Source organism: Heteronotia binoei, chromosome 4 (genome assembly GCF_032191835.1).
Source record: "Heteronotia binoei isolate CCM8104 ecotype False Entrance Well chromosome 4, APGP_CSIRO_Hbin_v1, whole genome shotgun sequence".
NCBI lineage: Eukaryota > Metazoa > Chordata > Lepidosauria > Squamata > Gekkonidae > Heteronotia > Heteronotia binoei.
Window position 1 is genome coordinate 27,984,762 of NC_083226.1, and position 22,928 is coordinate 28,007,689.

Here is a 22,928-nt window from a genome sequence, read left to right on the forward strand (position 1 = left end):
CCAGAATAACTATAATACTTGTAAAATTGTAAATAAATGTAAATAGCACAAGTCAGTGTGCTGTCTATTATTAAGCCTCACAAATCCAGAGCATACCAGCAAATATGCCAATAGAGTTATGGGTCCAGCACGCTTCCGCTGCGCTGTGCTCTGGAGGTTCTGAATGAGGCTGAACTGCTGTGGTGACCTGTGACTGAGTGGATGTCTGCAGCTGCCACTTCTGGAGCTGAGGAGGAAGACGTGCTCAGCCAGGCTTCTGATAACAGCTCGGAGGATGAGAGTGATTCTGAGGACCAGCCGCCGGATGGAGACGACAGCATGGCCCAGGCACTGACTGCTCTGCTGGTGGAGAAGCTGACCTCTACTAATTATAATGTGTGGTCTCTTCGTATGGAACATTATCTTAAGCGTGAATGTCTGTGGCTGTATGTTGATGCTCCCCCAGACCCTCCAGCTGCTGGAGATGACATCAAGGATGAAAAAGCCCTCATGATCATTGTTTTGAGTATGGCAGACGACCAGTTTGTGCATGTGTCAGGTAAGATGGCTAAACAAGCGTGGGACAGTCTGAAGGCTGTGTACTTGCAAAGTACGGCTGGGTCTCTGATAGCAATTACTCATCGCACGTACTGGACTGTAATGAGACTGGGGGAGTCTGTGAGGGTGCATCTAAACACTTTGACTGAATGCTTCCAGCAACTGGAGCAGCGTGGAAAAACTGTACCGGATGAGGATAAAGTGTTTATCATTCTCAGTTCCCTGTTGGTGGATTACAATATGCTGATAACTTCACTAGAATCTACAGAAGCGAACAGATTAACCTTGGCTTACGTCACTGGATGCCTGCTGGAAGAGGAAAGCAGGCAGAGGGAGTTGAATTTCTCAGAGACGTAGCAGCGTTCCAAAGTGGAGGATGCAAAAGGGGCCAGCTGCGAGACCAGCCGAGCAGAGAGCAAAAAGCATGAAGAGGCGTCTCAAGCTCTGAAAGTATGCAGATGCTTCTGCTGTGGGTCTACAAAGCACCTGAAAAAATTGTGCCTGGAGTGGAAGTAGAGAGGCACGCCTCACAACTCTCTTCACACAACCAGAAGGCCACATTGGTTGTCACAGATGTGGCTGCTGCATGTGGGATGTGGATTTTAGACTCAGGAGCGTCTCAGAACTTTTGCAGAGACAAATGCTTGCTACATGACACTGTCCTCAATGCTACAGCATGTGAGTCTAGCTGATGGCAGGAACTCTGAGGTATGGTGTCAGGGAAGTGTCACATTTCCAACACTTCAACACACATTCAAAGAAGTGCTGTGTGTTCCTGCTCTTGAGAACAATTTGCTAAGTGTACTTGCTTTGGACAAAACTGGCTTTACTGTGACTTTTGCCAGCAACTCTTGCAAAATAATGAAGGGTGGCTGGGTGTTTGCTGTGGGAAGGTTGCAAAACAATGTCTATGTTATTGAAAATTTATCTGTGGGAGCACAGGTTGTAACTAACACAAAAGCTCGTGAGAATTGTGTTCACTTGCTCCACCAAAGGCTGGGGCATGCCAGTTTTAACACTATCAGCAAAACACTTGCTATAGTGGGGCATGAGGGAGTGAATAAGTGCAATGTGTTTCTTGATTGTGATGTGTGCAAATGCACAAAATCAAAAGCATTCCCAGCTCCCAGGAAAAGTGAAAGAGTGTCTACAAAACCATTGGCTTTAGTGCATGCAGATGTTATAGGACCTTACCCCAAAAGCCACTCTAATAAGAGGTTTGCACTAATCTTGGTTGATGATTTTTCCAGATTCTCATGGATGTATGTGCTCAAAAAGAAGTCTGAGGTGTTCACAACCATAAAATATTGGGCACACAAGGTACAGAAACCATTGGATGAATTATATGCTTTGCATACTGACATGGGAGGTGAATTCATGTCTTCTGAATTTAACAGATGGTTTCAAGCACTGGGAATAACCCACAGAGTGGCAAATGTGTCAACACCGCAGGAAAATGGTGTGGCTGAAAGAAAGGGAGGAGTTTTGCAAAATATGCTGCAGTCTATACTTACTGACGCAGGTTTATCTGTTACTTACTGGGCTGAAGCATTAAAGGCTGCGTGCTACATAAGCAACAGGACTTGGTCTAGGTTCATGGATAACATTCCTTGCAAGGTGTGGTACAACAAAACCCCCAGTTTGGGACATTTAAGAATTTTTGGCTCCAAGGCCTGGGCGAATGTTCCTTTAAACCAGAGGAGAAAATGGGGAGCTCGCTCCAAAAAGCTTCTCTTCCTAGGTTATCAAACAGGAATGAAAGCGTACAGGTTTGCTAATGCACATCAAACGCTGAGCTTTAGCAGGTCTGCCAATTTTTGTGAAGACCAGAATTGGCACAGTACATGCTAATGAATTGCCTTCGCAGGTCGCACTTCCCCTTTCAGAGGAAACCAAAAATGTAAAACAGGATATAGTCTCTCCTAGGCAACAATCCTCTGAGAGTGAACAGAGTGAGCAACAGGTGCCTAGAGTTTCTACCAGAAGTACAAAGGGTATACCTCCAGTAAGATTTGGGTTTGATACCACTACTGTAAATCATGTGTATGTAATAGAGCCGAAAAGTTATCAGGAGGTGTTGACCTTGCCTCAGTCAGAAAGGCAAGCTTGGCAGACTGCCATGCAAGCAGAACATGATTTTCTTTCTGAAAATGGAGTATCTGACCAATTTACCTGCTAACAAAAATGTTATCAGTTGCTGCTGTTAAGAGCCTGATGACAAAGTGTTTGAAAGCAAGGCATTGTATCAATCACTAATTGGGTCCCTATTGTATATAGCATGTTGGTCAAGACCAGATATCTGCATTGCGGATCATATTTTATGTCAGAAGTGTGCATGTCATTCTATGAAAGACTGCTGCAAAAAGGGTATTGAGGTATCTAAAAGGTACTGCTGCAAACAAATTAGTGCTAGACACTACTTCAGCACAACCAGTTACAGCTTATAGTGATTCAAGCTGGCAAGATAGAAAAGATGGAAGGTCCACAACAGGCTATGCTGTGTATGTGCATGGGTCTCTTGTGCTGTGGAAATCTTTGAAACAACCACACATTTCAACAAGCACTTGTGAAGCAGAGTTTTCTGCATTAAGTGATTGTGTTGTTTAGCTGGAATGGTTATATCAGCTCCTAATAGACCTGAACATGCAATGTGACTTACCTATATGTGTATTTTGTGACAATACTTCTGCTCAACAGTTAGCAAATGCACAGGGTGTCAAAACAAGTAGACACATTAACATTAGCTATCAGAATGTCAGGGAGACTGTACATAGAGGTTTGATCATGCTACAGTACTGTTCTTCTGATAACAACGTAGCAGTCAATTTCACTAAGTGTTTTGAGTATGGACAGATTTGTAACTCTGAAACAAAGACTGGGACTCACCACCTAAGTCTTAAGGGGAGTGTCAGCATAGTAAGACTTCAGGCTAGAGACTATTGCAAATGATTTATGACAGTTCATGATCTGTGACAGTTCCTGACAGCTTCCCTTAGCAGGTTCATACCGGTTCTATACAGAGTACTTGTGCCTATGCAGGATGACTCAGCACTGTATGCTGCTTGGTTCTTCTGTATAGCTGTATGTATATAACTGTGAATAGCCTGTACAGTTCATCTCTGCTCTCAAACGTGTTGTCTGGCGAAGCACTTTGTCAAGTGTATACCAGAATAACTATAATACTTGTAAAATTGTAAATAAATGTAAATAATTAGCACGTCAGTGTGCTGTCTATTATTAAGCCTCACAAATCCACAGCATACCAGCGAATACGCCAACAGAGGGCTGGATCTGACTTAAATGAGACCTTGTTGGGCTGGGCCATGTTGGGTTGGGCCGAGCCATGTCGGGCTGGGCCATGTGTGTATCTATTTAAGATTAGGTAGCAGAGCTATAAATTTTATAAAGGACACAAACACAAATATATATATTTTTAAAAACTTAAAAGATGCTTAAAATGTTAGCACTCATTGGTCTTAAAGATGCTTTCTTTGTATTTCTGCCATGGGGTCCAGGGAACTGGGCAAAGGAAGCTCTGGCTCTTTCCTTCCTTCTCCAGGGGACTGGGGGAGGAGGAGCCTCAGCTAATAGAAGGATGAAAGGCTTGGCTCAGTAACTCTGCAGTGCAATTGAGCAAGCCTGGCAAAGCAAGCTGTTATGCCAAAGGAAGTAAGATATAGGGAGAAGGAAGCAGATGACAGCCAGTTGTTCAGGGGCCTGATAGGAGCTCTCCGGGGGCCTGATTCGGCCCCCAAACTGCATATTTGATACCCCTGGCTTAGACAACTCCTGAACCAAAGCTCACAAGGATATGATATTGTAAGGAATAGAAGACAGTCTGCATTAGGACCCTACAGATATGTCAACCATTAAGAGTAAATAATATAATTTCAATAAACAAACCAGGAAGCCTGCTAGATACTAAGAAGCCCAGGTTTTATTCTTAATGCTGTAGTTCTGCTAGCCTTGATTCAGACCAGAGGTGCAATGTCCATCCTATGTATTTTGAATGTATGTGGGGATTCGCACAACCATGTTTTCAGGTACCAAATTTGTGCACTGAGACTATTCTCTTGAAATTTCCATCTGGTGCTAACACTGTGTTGTCAAGTGTCAGCCACAGTATGAAATGCTTGTATGAACTTACCCTAATTGGTTTGGTTTTGTGATGAAGGAGGCAGGCATGTCCACTTTAGTGAACACAGAAGGTACCTAATTACTTGAAAATATCTAATTAGACTTTATATAGTTTGCTAACAGTCCACTACAGTCAGTTTCTGTAGAACCCCTGCCAGTATAAGATTCAAGAGGTCTCCTAGGAAAGAGAAGGAGGAGAACATTATTATAGTAATATATTGCCACTATTAGATCATGTTTAACTCTTTCTGGCTTAAATATCTTATTGGCTTTCCCCTCTCCTCATATTTACCTCTTTGGTAAAAGCAAGCATTTCTGTTACATTTTTGTCCCACTTTTCTTACAAGCAGCTCAGAGTGGGTATCGCAGAAAGTTCTCCCCTTCCTTGTTTTATCCTAACAACAACTCTGTGAGGTAGGTCAGAGCTCTGCTTAACAAGCAATTCTATGCAAAATGTGCTGTCCCAAACCAAATTTTCTATGGTTCTAGTGGGCATTTGTGCAGCTCTGAATTGGAAGTCAAAATGAAGAAAGAGGATGAAGAGAAAATGTATGCATTTATATACTTCATTTATAGTTTTTCCTTCTCACTGAAATACAAGGTAGAATACATAATTAAAAATAATGCAATAATGGCAGTATTTATATATATATATATTTAATTTGTATCCATCCTTTCCCACGAATGTGGTCAGGGCAGCTTACAACCGATGCTCCCTCTAGAGTCTTGTGAGCAAAAATTCTACTTTGTGAGCTACTGGCATTAAAGTTGTTCTGGGGCTATCCTTCCTGAGCTAAGACAAAAATGTGTGTGCTGGAGACTAAAACACCTGTGAGCTAGTTTAGAGGGAACACTGCTTACAACATAAAAACCTGGCAGACAGTAAAAACAACAACAATAATAATAATCATACTTTTTATTTATATCCCGACCTCTCCGCAAAGCAGGCTCAGGGTGGCTCACAACACATAAATACAATGTACAGTAAAACCAAGTAAAACCATATACAATAATTACAATTTCAATTATAAAATCATCCTTAAAATCATTAAAACTTGCATTAAGATTAACATTATGGTGCAATAGAACAATAGCTAGCATAGTGGACAATAACAAGGACCCAATGCTCATGTCAGAGAATCTCATGTCTGGATAGTATCTAAAACTATCAGGAAAGGAGTGCCTTGTACAATACGATTTGTATAATTGGTGCTTTGTATAAACAAATAAAATCAATGCAAATAAAGACAATGTACAGATGCCAAACAATGTAAGGAAATTTGATCGCAAAGTTCTGAGCAATGAAGTCCAAATGGTATAGAATGTACAATGGCCAGGAAGTGCCTAAAATTTCATAGACATTACTACACCCCTGTTCCCTTTACAGAAATTGCCTTCTGAATAATTCTGTTTTATAATTTTTGTGTAATGTGGAAGCCTTTCTGACCTCTTCTGGCAGACCATCTCACAAGCTGGGTGCTACAATAGATAAAACTCAGGTAGAACAGCTGTTAATCTTACCCATCTTCAGGAGATCTTAGATGAATGAAGCTGCTGCATGGGATCTAGGCCATGAAATACTATAGGAGATAACCAGTACCTTGAACTAAATCCAGCGATAACTGGTAACCAATGCAGCAATTGCAGAATAGGTGTAATTTGCATACTCCACCTAGCTCCTGAAAATACTTGTGCTCTGAAACTGATGGTGCTCTTCGTTGTTTTCAAGGGGAGACCCATGGAGAGTGTGTTACAGTAGTCTAGTCTTGACATTACTCTGGCATGAATCCACAACTATGTTGCAGCACACATCGTTTTTCTCAATTCACTGACTTCATTGATTTCCCCCCAGTGGGGACCCAAAGTGCTAAAATTCTCATGCAATGGAAAACCTTCAAAATATCTTGGCATCGGGTTCCTGCTGGCTTTGTCCTCATAAGTTTTCAGTTTCTGAGAATTGCCTTTTAGAATTAACCTCAGGAAAGACAGCATGGAAATATGGTTGCTCCTACCTGTCATTTTCTCAGAGAAATCAGCAAAATTCAAGTCTAGTAACATCTTAGGGACCAACAAAACTGGGGGGTGGGGAGCCTCCAAAATAACTACCATATTAGAGTAGTGTGTGTTACAGTTAACATGAGCATGCTGCCCAAAACAGATAGGGAGGGCTGTATGGCTATACTTTACAGACCTCACCCATCACATTTGAGTTTGCACATCCTCATCTACAGTTCTTATGGCATGTTGCAAATCTGTGGAGTTTTGTAACATACTTGGTATAGTGACCATCCTGGATGGCAGCTCTTACCTGGAGATTGAAGGGTAGCAAGCAGAAGATGCTTCCCTGTTGAACAGGCAGACAAGTATGGCAGACTTCTATAGTAGGTCCAGACAGTCTAGGTTTTTAATATTTGCCTGCCAGCTATTGATATTACAATTGATCTCCAGGTGATGGAGATCACTTCATCTGGAGAAAACGGCCACTTTGGAAAATGGATTCTCTGGCATTGTACCCCATTAAAGTCTTTTCCCTTCCCAACCCCAACCCTCCTCAGTCCCCACCCTCCGCCCCCAAATCTGGATTGGGTATTTCCCAATCTGGAGCTGGCAACCCTAAAAATTGTACAAGATATGTTTGGTGTTTTCTTCTATGCCTGAAGTGGGTTTCAATACCTGATCACTCACTTTCCAAAGTAACTTCACTGGCTCCCAGTTTGAATGCCAGTTCAGTGTAGTGGTTAAGTGTGCGGACTCTAATCTGTGAGGACCTGGTTTAAGGTTTTTATTAATTTTCCATAAAAAGGGAAGGGAAATAGAAATAGGATAAAAGTGAAAGATATATAGATAAGAAGAGAAAATAAATAAAGATTGTACATTCAGCATATTGATATATCACTACAAATAACAAGACCATAGAATATTCCAATAGACTCAAAGTAGAGTCCAAGTGACTATTGTAAATTCATGCCTGTACTTATCTAAATTGGATCATATTCTCAAAACATAGCATAATACACTGTAAAAATTCACATCCACTAATTTCATTCACAAACTCAGCCTGTCGTGTCCAACCAAATATAATGGTTCCCAATGTTTTCTTGCTTCTTCTTTGGATTTGACACCAAGTAATGAGGATAAGTAGTCCATCTCAGCTGTCTCCAATATTTTCCCAATCAGTTCTTGCCTAGTAGGTCCTCTGTGAGAACCTGGTTTGATTCCACACTCCTCCACATGCAGTTGCTGGTGTGACCTTAAGTCCATCACAAGTTCTCAGCAGTGCTGTTCTCTCAAGAGCAGTCCTCTGAGAGCCTCTTAACTCCTCCTACCTCAGAGGGTGTCTGTTGAAAGGAGGGGAAGGGAAAGGAGATTGTAAGCCACTTTGAGACTCCCAAGTGAAGGACAGGATATAAATCCAATCTCTTCTTCTTCTCCTCTTCTTCTTCGGGCTTTAGACCATGATGTGCCCCCCTTTAAGCTGTGGCAGCAATAGGGTTGCCAGCTCTGGGGAAATTCTGGAGATTTGGGACTAGAGACTGAGAAGAATGGGGTTTGTAGAGATGAGGGACCTTGGGAGACTATAATGCCATAGAGTCCACCCTCCAAGGCAGCCATTTTCTTCAGGGGAAGTGAACTCTGTAGTCCAGGGATCAATTATAATTCTGGGATATCGCCAAGCCCCACCTCAGGCAGCACACATGTAACTTTTAATTTTGATAGGTTCCCATTTAGAAAGGGGGGAGAAATGTGAGTCTGATGCCGATTTTTGCAGTGTTTGAAGTAAAATAAACTTTACAAGAAAATACCCAAATGGAACCTTTTGTTATATTGCTGTTACTTAATTATTTTATAATTTACAGAAATTGGGTTTTTTTTAAATTTCTATCCTCTTTTTTGTTGAGTAATCTTTAGAGGCTGTGAATAGTTAGCTGCAGTTTTTCAAACTTTATGTAGAACTAACACTATCCCAGTACACTAATAGTTGACCAAGTCTTTTCTCATACTTCTATTAATTTGTCTGTGAATGTCCAAAAGGAATCCATGGTGTCAACTTCATTTATTCTGAATGCTTGTTCAGAAATGCAGAGATGCCCTCTTTTCTATTGCTGCCACCTGTTTTTTAGGTAATGCTATCAAATGACAACTTAATGTGTATGTGCAGTAGTCCCTGGTATTGGTGAGCAGATCTTTTTCTCCCATTTGCTGTTGTTGGGGCTGAACTGACTAATCAGTGTTAGACCTCCCATTTAGGGAGGAATTTCCAGCTCTAATTTCTCACCCTTGGGGAACTAAGAACCAGGAGAAATAAATGGCCCCCACATAGTGACAGGCCAGGAATTTCCAGTAGTCTCTATGGTAGAGACTACAAGAGGCAGCCTAAAGCATAGTCCAGAAGTGACCTTACATCCTCCACGAATTGCAGTGCCCCCCAAATATCGCAGCATTTATTGGGATAGTGCTGGGAACTCTAGTCACTCTGCTTGCTTTCCTACTCACACCAGTCTCCTTTGCTACACCATTGTGTGCTAAATGGATCCCTTCCCACTTTCTTCCCTGTCTTTTGTGGCTGAAACATTTTCCCCTTATTTCATCTTTCCCATTATTGTACATGTGCTTTCTTTTCAGTTGCCATTACTGCTTTCAAGTGTGCATGTGCAGGCAGAGGGTATATTTAGGCTTTTTTAAATTGAGTATTTTGGGGAGGAGTGCCTTTCTTCAAAATCCAAACTTTCCCTGAATCCTCCCACAAGGTGTCTCTCCCCCCCACCACTCCCCTTCAGAGATCTAGTTTTGCTCTTTGTTCACTGCATTTTTACTTCAGTGCGTTTGCATGTACCATACTCACTTTAAAAATACAGGGAAACTCCACACTGTTGTTCATTTTGTTTAGGTAATTGCTGAGGTGGGAACAAATTCACTGGCAACACCCTGAAAAAGAATCTAAAGAAGCATTAAGAGAGAAAATTTAACCGTTTCAGCTACATCTCAGAAATATTAGTATTGGTTCACGTGTTTTGATTCTTACTTTAGAAATGTGTAGTTTCTGTTTGTGTGTGTGAGAGAATGAGTGAGTGAGTGAGACTGACTGACTGACTGAGCAGTAGAGTGAGAGGGTGTGTGTGATTTACGAATCTGTGGCCTGTCACATGTCTTTAAAATTACAGTGCCCATTTTCTGCCGAAATAATTTCTACAAAGAGTGGCTCCTATTACGGCAAGAGGAGTGTGGACGTCATGATTTATTATTATTTATGGTCCTAGGGTCTTGTTTATGCACGATGGGTTAGGTGCGCGGGATAGAAATGCCATTATGCAAATGACATTGAATGTCCTTACCGAGCCTAAATAATTTTTGTGTTGGACGATTAAACCTCATCTGTTATTGATATGGGCTGCAGTCAGGCTATTAAGGAGTCCCAACAGTACTTACTCCCAGTAATGGGAAAATTGAGAGGAAGAGGCTAAACAATTGCCTCAAGTGTGCTGTGATTGTCTGGTAGGAGTGGAACATAACAAACCTCCTGAATGGAAATTGTGTTCACTACTTAGGGATAAATAAAGAAGGGAGAACATGCAATAAATTATACTTTGTGATTTGAATCAGTGCACTAGAGGATTTGTGTACGTTCAATTTGTTTATCTAAATATTTTGGGGGTGGGTGGGTGAGAGGGGGCCGTAGCTGAAAATACCAGTGGCTAGTGATGGCCTGCATATGGTGTTTTCTTATTCTCTCTCTCTTTCTCTCTTCCCTTGCTCAGGAGGGGTATGTTAGGGGAGTAAGGGTGGGGGATTGGGGGATGGACTAGAGAACCAATCTTCTCAGAGAACAAGGGAGCTCCGTCGTCATTGCTCCTTTCTTTTTTGACACAGCTGTGCGGTCACATTTTGATCAGTGTTGATAGCTTATGAATTCCAAAATTGACAAAATTTACAGAAAAATGAGGATAATCCATCTTCCTTAGCAGCCTGTCAGGAGCTGGCTATACTTCATAATCCTCAATTACAGATGCTATTTTCAGACATTTACATGCAGATATTAGGAGAAAATGAAAATGAGAAACAAAGAGAGAATGGAAATGCGGCTATTTATATGTATAAAAGGAAAACAACAGGTAAATTCTAGGCATTTAGATTGGATTTGGGGTCCTTTTACAAAAAAAAAAAGACTCTGAGTGACTGTAATGTATTTGCAGATTTTAGTAGGAAACTGTGAAATATAGCATGTATAGCTTTCGGCATGCAAATAATAAGAAGGTTTAGGTCAAAAACAGGTCAGTTATTCTGAAGTATCAGAGTGAAAGTGTTCATGGCAGCATGCACTAAATAATTCTTACTCTTTAAAAGAAAGATCTCCAGGGAGTGTCAAGATTCTAATTGGATTTGGGAAAAATGAAATACGGCTGCTAATTTTTTTTAGAAATCTTTTAGAAAATGGAGATTTAGAAATAATTTGTGCAAAAGGAGGAAAATTATTCCAACTTTAGCATGGAACTCCTGCTGTTTTTTTGAAAAGTCGATTGACAAATGTTATGTAAAACAAAGGGGATTTGGAATGCTGCCATAATTGGCTGTGTAAATAGGATTTACCCCCAAAGAAAAATTAGTGCCATTGATAGTGCAAAGTGGAATTGAAAATGTGATGTAAATGATAGATAGATGAGGACAGGGGTGAGGGAGGACTCGTTTTTTGATAAATGGTCCATCAGAATCTTCCCAGTTCAGATCTGGGGGAGGCATGGAGGAGGCTCTGGTAATCAAATTTCAATTCCTATAAAATTTAAGACAGAAGAGCATCAGTGCCCCGTACAGCTGCACATGGCACAGGGGTTCTGCAAAGCTGGAGAGATTAATTAGAGCTGCTTTGGATTAAAGTCTTCGAACCATGTCAAATGTTACAATTTTTCCTCCAGTCCTTGTGAGCTGACAGCAGAGCTTTTGTGGAAAAACCTGCTTGCTAATATAATCTTTATATTCTACCCCCCATTCTGTGTTTGGGTAACATGACATTGCCAATTATTGCTTATGTAATGAAAATCCAGATAATTTAACTGTAGTAGCTAATATAGGAATGATAGCAGATAGATGAAAGATTTGCGCTGATGTTAATTTGGGGAGGGGGTTACAATGTTTTGCTTACATGCATGCACTTAAAAACATTGACATTTGTTTTTCTAAATATACCCTGCAAATGGATTTTCCTAGCAGCATGTGACCCAAGGAAAGGCTATGGATAGGAGGGAAGGGAAAATATATATTAAAATATAATACCTTGCAACTATTTGGAAATGTTTGGTTTCAGTCATATGGTTTGGAATGTATTTTGTATTCAATCATGCAATAGTTTGGTTTCTAAAATATGAATGGAACTTTAGTATGAGGTGCAAAACACAGCATTCAGCTTAGAATTTCCAACTACATTCATCATCTTTGGAGGGGAAAAAAAAAGAACAGGGCTTTTTTGGTAGAAAAAGCCCAGCAGGAACTCATTTGCATATTAGGCTACACAGCTCTGACACCAAGCCAGCCAGAACTGTGTTCCTGTGCATTCCTGCTAAAAAATAAGAGAGCCGTGTCTAAGAATATTTTATATAGGCCAAATAACAGGAAATTATGTTTACAGTGATAGTTTCCTAAACTGGCATAAGAAGAGGAATAAGAAGAATTGCAGATTTATACCCCGCCCTTCTCTCTGAATCAGAGACTCAGAGCGGCTTACAATCTCATTTATCTTCTCCCCTCACAACAGACACCCTGTGAGGTGGGTGGGGCTGAGAGGGCTGTCACAGCAGCTGCCCTTTCAGGGACAACCTCTGCGATAGCTATGGCTAACCCAAGGCCATCCCAGCAGGTGCAAATGGAGGAGTGGGGAATCGAACCTGGTTCTCCCAGATAAGAGTCCACACACTTAACCACTACACAAAACTGGTTGTATAGAACTGGCTCTGTAGAACTGTAATACTTTCCTTTTGCTACCATTAAAAAAAAACTTCAGGCAGGAGACAATGTGTTTATGCCATTCAAATGACTCAGCTCAGTAAATAACAAGTAATAAATACTTATCTGTATATAATTCAGGCCACAGTATACTAAGCCACAAAGGAGCGCTTCCATTGTTTATTTGATGTGTCCTCTTAACAAGCTTATAAATTTCTGAAGTCACAATAAATTGATAAAGACATGTTTAATTTTGATCATAAATGTATATAGCAAATTATTCTGACCAATGTTTGTAACAGGGAAGGAATGTGAGTTTGCGATTGAGGCATTTATCCATAATCTCTTCTCTATGGAGACCACATACAGATTTCTTTGAAGATCCTATTCGCAGGGTGAATTCTCTCCTCCCACAAATTGTTATAATCTACCACTGCTGCAATTACATAAAGTCAGACTGGCCACCAGTTCTACTCGGCAGGTGGTCTACTTAATATACTGTCTGTTTGAAGTCTGTAGTAATAGTGGAGTGCCTTAATCCTGCATCTATTTTTATTTTCTGGGGAAAGAAAGGGAAGTGAGTTCATAAGCAACGAAGAATGTACTGGTAGGGAATCTAACCTCTTCACTTTGCCTCAGCCTCCAGGGTCAGAGAAGCCTTTAAAACGAAAGCTTACACTGTATAATGTTGACAATGTTATTTGACCCATGTATTCAAAGGCCAAAATCAACAACTTTTTATGTAGACATAAGTTACTGGGAGGATGATCTAATAAATAGTAAGATGTCATCCCCCATCTACATGGTTTTTCTTCCTTTGTACATTTAATGCTGCATTAGAGGAATAGGTTTTGTCAAGGGTGATAATCTTAGCTAATGGACAACAAGGGTAGTTGACTGGATCCCATGATTTGGGCCCCCCAACCACCATGCACCCCCAAAAGGAGTGGAAAAATAAAGAACTTGCTGCTAATGCCACTTATGCCCACCCAGTTTAGAGTTTGGGGTAGCTGGCTTTTAACTGCAGGCCCAACCACCATGCACGAGGTCAAGAACCACGCTTGCTTGGTCCTGGTGAAGGAACTGGCAGTGTGGTATCATTTCCATCTATGCTAATCCAGAGGTGAGAAATTAGGAATATATTTTTTAAAAATTTGTTTTGCCCACACTTTTTTGATGCTGACATTTCTGGGTTTTGACCCTACCATTTTTTTCTTTGGGTATATGTTTTAAGAAGTAGTCTAAGTTAATGTAATTTCCTAACGGGCCGTCTTAAGCACAGTTACACCATTCTAAATGAACAATCCTCCACAGGTCTACTGAGAATTCCACTCAAGTCAATTCAGAGGGGCTTACTAAAGGCTTTTTTTCCATATTAGGTCACTCCCCCAGACATCACCATTGTTTCACACAGGGATTTTTTGTAGGAAAAAACCATGCAATAACTCATTTGCATATTAGGTCACACCCCTGACACCAAGTCAGCTGGAACTGTGTTCCTGTGCATTCCTGCTCCCCCCCCCCCGAAAAAGCCCTGGGCTTACTGCCAGAAAAGGGTTTTTAGGATTGCATAAATCAGTTGCCATCACAGTGGATTTAGAAAAGTGTTAAATTCTGTTTAGGATTTTACTGTAAAACATTAGACTTGTTATGTTATTGGCGTAGAGCTTAGTTCTTTTATAGGAATGGTTACTTTGGGGAAGATAGGAGTCTGCACTATGAGATAATATATCTTCTCCCAGAATCTATCATTTAAAGTAAATTCTCCAAGTATTCTCTAACTTGGAGTAAAATGATCTAGGACAGAGCTGGCCAAACTTGTTTAATATAGGAGCCACATAGAATAAACATGAACATCAGGTGTTTGAGAGATGTAAGATAGGAAGGAAGGAAGGAAGGAAGGAAGGAAGGAAGGAAGGAAGGAAGGAAGGAAGGAAGGAAGGAAGGAAGGAAGGAAGGAAGGAAGGAAGGAAGGAAGATGGGGGAGGGAGGAGGGAGAGAGAGGTGGAAAGAAAGCAACTTTAACTATGAATGCATTCTCCAAGCTGCTGGCTGGCTTGGCTTAGAAAAGTGTTTAAAAGAGAGAAATGCCTTCTCCAAGCCAGCCAATGGGGCGGCAGGGGCTTTGAGAGCCACACAATATGACAGCCACAGTTTGGCCACCCCTGATCTAGCGATTTTCCTGAATATCTTCAGTATGGTAAAGAAGAAAAGCTCCTATTCATATTATTAGTCATAAATTCTTAGAAAGTACATTTAACGTGGTGAATATGTTGCTAAACTCCTGTAGGTAGCCATAGTGAGTCTGCACAGTCCTGCATACCTTGTGATCTACTAGCCCAGAATCAGCCTGCCATCCAAGAATGGTAGCCCTGCAGGAGACTGATACATCTCTTGTCCCCCTCCCAAGTTTGCCACCCCAGGACAGATACTGATGAACATAAAAAGTTGACATATTCTCAGTCAGACTGCTGGTCCATCTAGTAGAGTCAGAGCACTGTCTATGACTGGCAGCAGCTCTCCAAGGTCTTGGGCAGAGGCCCACCTCTTGCTTTGTTACCTAAAATCTTTTTATGTGAATTTGTTAGGGACTGAATGCATGTGCTCTACCACTGGGCTATGGAGTTGTCACCAGGAGGAGCTTAACAGTAAATCAAAAGATTGCATTGATAGCAAATGCAGCAACTTGGAGGAGGAAGAATGAAGGTCTTATATTGATTATTGACTTATTTATGAATATCCAGAGTATTTAGGGTTGCCAGTTTCCCAGCAGGGGGAGGGCATTCCCTGCCCTTCATTCCTAGAGAGGTGTGATTGTCACTTCCATTTTTTATGGGAAGTGACATCACACTACTTTGTTTCCCTGCCAGAGGTAATATCACACCATCTGTGATGCCCCCATGGCCCTGCTTTATTCCTTTTTTCAGTGAGACTTGTCCATCAGATCAGTGGATGTTGCACGTCAAATGCAGCCTACTCACAATGTATGGCAGCCCTCCAAAAAAGTGTACCCTACATTTACAGCCTGCCTGGGGCTATCAAATTGGTAGGGCTATAAAGCACCTGCTAGGCTATGTTAGGGTTGCCAGGTCCTTTTCTGGGTCCTTTCTGGCATCTTCTGCCATGTGCACAGTGCAGTGACACCCCCTGGAAGGTATATCTTCATGTTGGCAACATTGTGGGGGAGGTGACACTAGTTTTTGGGCAAATTGCTATGGTTTCTAGCTGATTTTACCATCGAGTTTTGCCAAGAAACTAGAGCTGCGGTGTGACGTTGGTGATGTGATGATGTCACTTCCGGGTGATGTCATCACATCACCTCCAGGCCAGTTGGAGGTGTGATTTCTCCCTACTGGCTAGCTGGCTGGTGGCAGGGAAGCACCCCACAAAAGGGTTGCAACCCAGCGGGGGTCTTGCAACCCTAGGCCATGCATGTGACTAGTAAACTAGGACTGCCAACCTCAAGGTGGTGCCAGGAATTCTTCTGTAATTGCAACTATCTCCAGACTTCAGAGATGTTCCCCTGGAGGAAATAATAGCTTGTAGGGGCTGATTATATGGGATCCCATCCCTGCTAAGCCCCCCCTCCCCTTCTCCCACAGGTACTACTCCCAAGTCTCCAATAATTTTTAAAGATGGAGCTAACAACCCCATGCTGGACTCTTTTCAATATGGTGGGACATAGGATGCGCATAGTCAAGTATAGTGTGATGAAATTTCTGTAGCAATGCCCAGCCACTATAGAAAGCTAGGCAATAGCTGCATTTTATTTTGTGTTATATAGACATGTCTTTTTCCTGCAGTTTGGTAGTTTAGGGTACAGGAACTACAGTTAAAGAAATAATAGTTCTTGTGAAGTACTCACTGCACACTTTATAGAAACAAATATATTCTCCTTACATTTCTGTTTTTTTTTCTCCTTCATGCTATGGCAGTGGTGCTCCATGCTGATGAGGCAGTACTTGGTGCAACCCCAGGCAGTCATTTTTCAGGTAATTTCTTAGGATACCAAACACCCGACTCATATGCTTAAAGGTATGAAGCAGGTCGGGTTTCCTGATTATGGAGGGGGTACTCTGGCTGTACCCGGGCAGATTGCGTATCCTGCTTTTGGCTTAGCCCAATGATCATGGTGCTGCATGGTCGGTGGAGAAGAAAATCCAACATTCTTGGCTAATTCTTATGTTTTGTAAATTAGAATAGTTGTATGAGAAAGGTCCTAATGATACGCACAGTACAACCCCTCAAAACTGAATGCCGTCCATTAGGTACATATTTTAGTTTGCTGAGTGCTTGACTACACTTTTTGAAATTCTAGGCAGGTGATAAAAACAGGAAGTATACAAAGCTGCCTTACGTGGCTGATGGGTTGTGTTTTGCCTTGTGGTCCACAAGCAGGGTTTCCAGGTTGAGCCTGGCAAACAGCAGTAAGGTTGGGGGCAGGAGCAGTGTGTGTGTGTGTGTGTGATATCGGCGAAGTCGCTGCCAGAGTTCTGCAGCCCCCTGTGCTCTCTCAATGGAGTGGTGGGGTAAGAATGGGAGACAGGATACTGTGTGTACCATAGAGATTGGAAGAAGTTCCTAGAGTGTTATTTGATGTGGTGTAATTTCCAGCTAAGGTTGCCAGGTCCTACCTGGCTGCCAGTGGGGGAATCCCGGAAGTGACATCATCTCATTGGTGACATAGTGTGTTATGCTCTAGATTTCAGACAAAACCTCTATGATTTTTTTTGCTACAAACCCATAGATTTTGCCCCCAAACAAGAGGGTCATCATGTGATGTCACTTCTGCGTGATGTCATCAAGTTAGGAACATTGCATGATGGTGTCCCTGTTTGGTGGGTTGTGGCCAGCGGTGGATTGCAGCCCCCAAAAGTGAGGGAACACCTTCTGGAACCTTGGGGTTGTCAGCCCTATTCCCAAATCCTTCTTTCTTTCCAGTTCATCTCTAGATAGATTCAAAATGAAACAGTAGCAGCCATTTTGGATTGTTACTTTGTCATTTATAAAATGGCAAACTCTCATGAGGGAATCTCTTAAGAGTTTGACATTTTAACGTTTCTCTCTCTCTCTCCCCCCCCCCCCCAACCAAATTTAAGACTTTATTCTACACTTAGGGGTTCCACCTGGATTTGCAGAAGCATCCCTGGTGTCTGCCCTGAGTCCATCATGTGGATTTCTGGGTTTGCACTCAGATTCAGAATTAGATATATAGATAAGAGGCAGGTAGTTCACAGGACTGAGGATACAGTGGCAGTTGGAATTTGAAATTTCCATGACATCATATTGTTCTAGAGGCATGTGGCTTTTCAGTTGAAAATTTGGCTTGCTTCTTCAACAGAACATACTGGTCAGTGGAACATCTACCTTTGTTTGCATGGTTCTCCTCTATACCTGGCACTGGGTCTTAGGGAGAGGGGTGGATGAAAACAGGGCCTTTTTTGTAGCAGGAACTTCTTTGCATATTAGGTATATTAGGCATATTAGGCAACATCCCCCTCATGTAGTCAATCCTCCTGGAGCTTACAGTAGGTCCTGTACTAAGAGCCCTGTAAACTCTTGGAGGATTGGCTGAATTAGAGGTGTGTGACCTAATATGCAAAGGAGTTCCTGCTACTAAAAAAGCCCTGGATGAAAACTGACATGCTTAACTGTTCAGTTTACAAAAATATTACAGTGTTTATATAATTATTCAACTAATATTCAGAAAATCAAAAGGTTTAAGAAATTTAAGATGGCTCAGAGAAATTCAGACTAGAAAAGTGAAGAAACTGGAGTGTATCTTATTTTTATTGGGTGATGTAGGCCCAAACACCATGAATTCACAAATTTGTCTTACATCAAGTCAGAGTATTGGTCCATCAAGGTCAGTATTGTCTGCTCAGAGTGGCAGTGGATCTCTGGGGTCTCAGGCTGAGCTTTTTTGCATCATCTACTGCCTGATCCTTTTAACTGGAGATGCCAATGATTGAATTGGGAACATTCTGCATGCCAAGAAGTTACTTTTCTATTGAACCATGGGTCTTCTTCAATTATATAGCAACTTGTGTTTTTTATGTGCTTAGTTACAGGGCTTTTTTTGTAGCAGGAACTCCTTTGCATATCAAGCCACATACCCCTGATGTAGCCAATCCTCCAAGAGTTTACAGGGCTCTTAGTACAGGGCCTACTGTAAGCTCCAGGAGAATTGGCTACATCAGGAGGGTATGGTCTAATATGCAAAGGAGTTCCTGCTACAAAAAAAGCCCTGCTTGGTTGTATGAGGAATAGGGGCTTCCACTGCCTTTGTGGCATTAGGAATTCTTAGATTAAACCCCATTCTACTTGCAACCAACACAAGGAATCAAACAGAGATAGCAGCAAGTAAGGATAGGTGCTGTGGCTTTTGATGTCACAAAGACCATTATTCATTCCCTTGCTATTTGGTTGCCTGGCAACAAACACACCTAGGGAAAGGGACAATGTCTGCCATACCTAAGGGCATATCCCTCCTGGGAGAGTGTCTATTGGATTCTGCTGTAAAATATAAAGATGTAGAAGGAGTCTACTGGCAGGCAGATCAACAGTGGCAGTTGTTAAAATTCTGTGAGGACCTCTGCATGTAGGACTGATGGAGAGGAAGGGGCCTGAAGGAAAAATGCAGATGAAGTAATGGACTAAGGTGACAGCACAAAGTTTGAAGCAAGGGATGAAGGAGAAAAGAAAGGTGAGACAAATCTAGTTCAGGATGGGAAGTACAACCTTAGTTCCATCTCCCACACTGCCATCTTGTGCCATTTTGTAGGGTCTTGGTAAATTGGCACAATAATGATTAGCAAATGAAGGCTGAAGTCTCACACCTACTTGAAAGCCCTCCTGATCAGCCCCACTCATGTAGTTGTAGTAGTCATTCACACATTGGTAAGGTTGTCAACCTCCAGATGGAGCGTGGAGATCTTCCAGAATTCCAATTGATCTCTAAATGACGGAGATCCCTTGGAGGAAGCAGCTGCTTTGGAGCGTGATCTCTATGGCATGATACCTTGCTGAACTCCCTTCCCTCCCCAGATTTTGCCTTCTACAGACTCTACCCTCAAATCTCTAGGAATTTCCCAATCCAGAGTTGGTTGCCCTAACACACTATGGTTGTGGGATATTACAACAGAGATGTAGCTCCTCTGTGGCTTGGGTATGATGGGAGTCTTAGGTAGCTTTAAGGAAAGGGATTAGAGAAATTCATGGAGGATTGGCCTACCACTGCTTGTTATAAATTATGATAGCAGAACAGAACCTCTATGAACAGATGTAGTGTATGAAATGGTGAGGACAAAAAAAAAAAAATAGGAGATGCCCATCACCACTTTCTTAGTGTCTGACTGGCTAAAGCTGGAAACAGTGTTGGGTTAAGTGGATTGATTTGATCTGCAAGCCAATTCATATGACTCAAGATCCAGTCAGTGCATAGTCATATTAGGCTCCCCTGAGATGATTTTGTAAACCCTGAAAATGCTTCTTTCTTAAAAAAAAAACCATCAGCATCTCCGGATAAACGCAAAACAATGTATGTTGAAGGCTATATGAGTTACTGCTTTGTTCTTAAAGGAAACAAAACATTTCAGAAACCAGGAAATCAGCCATGAACTGATCAATGCAGTTGCTTATCTGGGCCTCTTCTATATTCTTTGAAAGTCTCTTTAGAATTAGTAATCAAGTTACATTGTTTAGTGTTTAAATCTGTGGCCCAGGCCCCAGTATGTGAAAGGGAAGAATACAGTTTCTTTGCAGTGGAAGAAACTTGATTTAGATCAGGGGTGGCCAACGGTAGCTCTCCAGATGTTTTTTGCCTACAACTCCCATCCGCCCCAGCCATTGGCCATTCTGACTGGGGCTGATGGGAGTTGTAGGCAAAAAACATCTGGAGAGCTACCGTTGGCCACCCCTGATTTAGATGGTTTAGCAGTTCTCTGTTTTAAATCGCCAATAGCCTTGTGGTTCTAGCCTGCAGTAATCTGCATCATCATCTGATGTTTTTGTTTTCTTTTGTAGTAAGTTGTATCTTGTTTAACTATTGTGTTTCATCCGATGGTGTGGTGGTTAAGAGCGGTGGACTCTAATCTGGAGAACTGGGTTTGATTCCCCACTCTGTGCACATGAAGGTAACCTGCTAGGTAACCTTGAGCCAATTACAGTTCTCTGAGAGCTCTCTCAGCCCCACTTATGTCACAGGGTACCTGTTGTGGGGAGAGGAAGGGAAGGAGATTGTTGTATGTGTGATCTAAAATGTGACTCTTATATGGAGTTCTTGCCTGGCTCATTGGAGTCTGTAGGACTGAGCTTGGGGACTCAGGAACAATAGGCAGCAGGATCCAAATCCCTGCTGCCCTGCTCCAATCATGAGCCCCTGCTGGTTTGAATGGCCCAGTAGCATGCTAGCGCGGGAACTTTGAGTGTATATATATATATAGTTGGCCACACTGGTCCAGTTCTCAGTCTTTGAGTGCAGCGCTATACTATGCTGTATATAATAAAAGAACTATGATCACTACCACCTCGCCTCAGCACTGCATGGGACCCACTATATTATAGAGACTGTAAGCCACTCTGAGACTCCAAGTGAAGGGCAGGGTATAAATCCCGCTTGCTTGCTTCCTTCTGACAAATTCATGGGTCCATTGATGGCTACCAACCAAGATGACTAACTGCTAAACTCAGAACAGTAAACCTCTGAATACCAGTGCTAGGAGGCAATGTCAGAGGGAGGCCTTGGCCTCTCTACTCTGTTTATTGGCTCCTCAGGGCAATGTTGGCTGCTCTGGGAAGTAGGATGCTGAACTAGATGGACCCCGATTTGATACAGCCAGTCTCTTCTTATGTGTTTCTGGACCACTTTTGGGATATGGAAATATATGCAGGTAGGATAGTTTAACAGGGCATTTGTGAGAGATGCTGTTAGGTCAACAGTGGATGTTTTTTTCATGTAACTACTTCAAGTCACGGTGCCTCTCTGTGTGTACTACCATCAAGTCTCAGCTCACTTTGACAACCTCAGCAAGGGGCTTTCAAGGAAAGTGAAAAGCAAAAGTGGTTTGTCATTGCCTTCCTCTGCAGAGTCTTCCTTGGCAGTCTCTCTTCCAAGTACCAACCCTGCTTAGCTCTGATGAGATTGGGCTATATCATGCCACCTTCCTCAGGGCTGGCCCTGCCACTAAGCAAATCAGTTGGTTGCCTAGGGTGCCGAATTGGGTGCCCCCATGGGACTTGGTGGTGTTATCAGTGCGGAGGGGAGGGTGCCAGAAGTTAGCCTGCACGTGGCAGCCAATTTACAGTACAATTCTGTGCAGAGTTACATCAGTCTAAGTCCACTGATATCAATGCTCTTAGATTGGAGTAACTGCATGGGATTGCATTGTTAGATGGTCAACTGCTGATAAGCTGGTAGCTAACATGCACAAAATTTTCATAATTCCCCCCTCCTCCAAAGAACTGCCATGGGTTCAAATAACATGCATGAAACAGGACTCCTTAGTAGGAATAATATTACATTGATGTTAGCTAATAATCTCAAAAATGAAATTCTTCTGCTTTCAGTAGTACTATTAGCATTAAGGAAAGTTGAAGAATTTCATTTTTTAAGATTTTTAGCAAATATCTTTCTTACCTTTCCCACTCTTGTGACTATTGCAGAGCTTATTTTCATAATGAAACTAGCTATACAGGCACATTCCTAAGTACTTTTCAAAAAGTATGCATAAAGTACATACATGTGTGTAAAGTGCCATCAAGTCACAGCTGACTGATGGAGACCCAGTAGGGTTTTCAAGACAAAAGACGTTCAGAGGTGGTTTGCCATTACCTGCCTTTGCACAGCAACCCTGGACTTCCTTGCTGGTCTCCCATCCAAGTACTAACTAGTACTGATTCTACTTAGTTTCTGAGATCCAATGAGATTGGGCCAGCCTGGGTGATCCAAGTCAAGGCTTCAAAAGGGGGCAGTAATGTGAAAAATAGCTTGCCAAGCACTGAATGTTACCACAGCTACATATATGAAAGCCAATAATTGCTTTTTGCCTAAGGGCAGGGCTGATCCTAGACTGACACCCTAGCAAGGCTAAATTCTGGCACTCTCCACATCCACACTGATAGCATCACTGAGTCACATGGGGGGCACCCAATTTGGTGCCCCACTAGTTTGCCTAGTGGTGGGGTCGGCCCTGCCTGAGGAATGAAATGGCATAGTGGACAAAGTTTTGCTCTTAGACTGTGGTGGTCTGGGTTCCAGCCCTTGCTGTTCAGCCATGAAGCTGATTAGGTGGTTATTACAGTGGTGTTTGTAGTAAAAATAT

At 42.1% G+C, this 22,928-nt stretch overlaps 1 protein-coding gene across 2 annotated transcripts in view; it reads left to right on the forward strand.

The window, feature by feature from the left end:
* PAX5 (paired box 5) overlaps nucleotides 1–22,928 on the forward strand; it is a 298,952-nt gene that overhangs the window by 106,469 nt on the left and 169,555 nt on the right. Inside the window, exon 7 of one of the 2 annotated variants that reach the window (XM_060237028.1) lies at nucleotides 16,542–16,598. The exons of the other annotated variant lie outside the window; for it this stretch is intronic. Coding sequence (XP_060093011.1) covers nucleotides 16,542–16,598 — 57 coding nt within the window. The remainder of the gene's footprint in view (nucleotides 1–16,541; nucleotides 16,599–22,928) is intronic. 2 annotated transcript variants of the gene reach the window in all.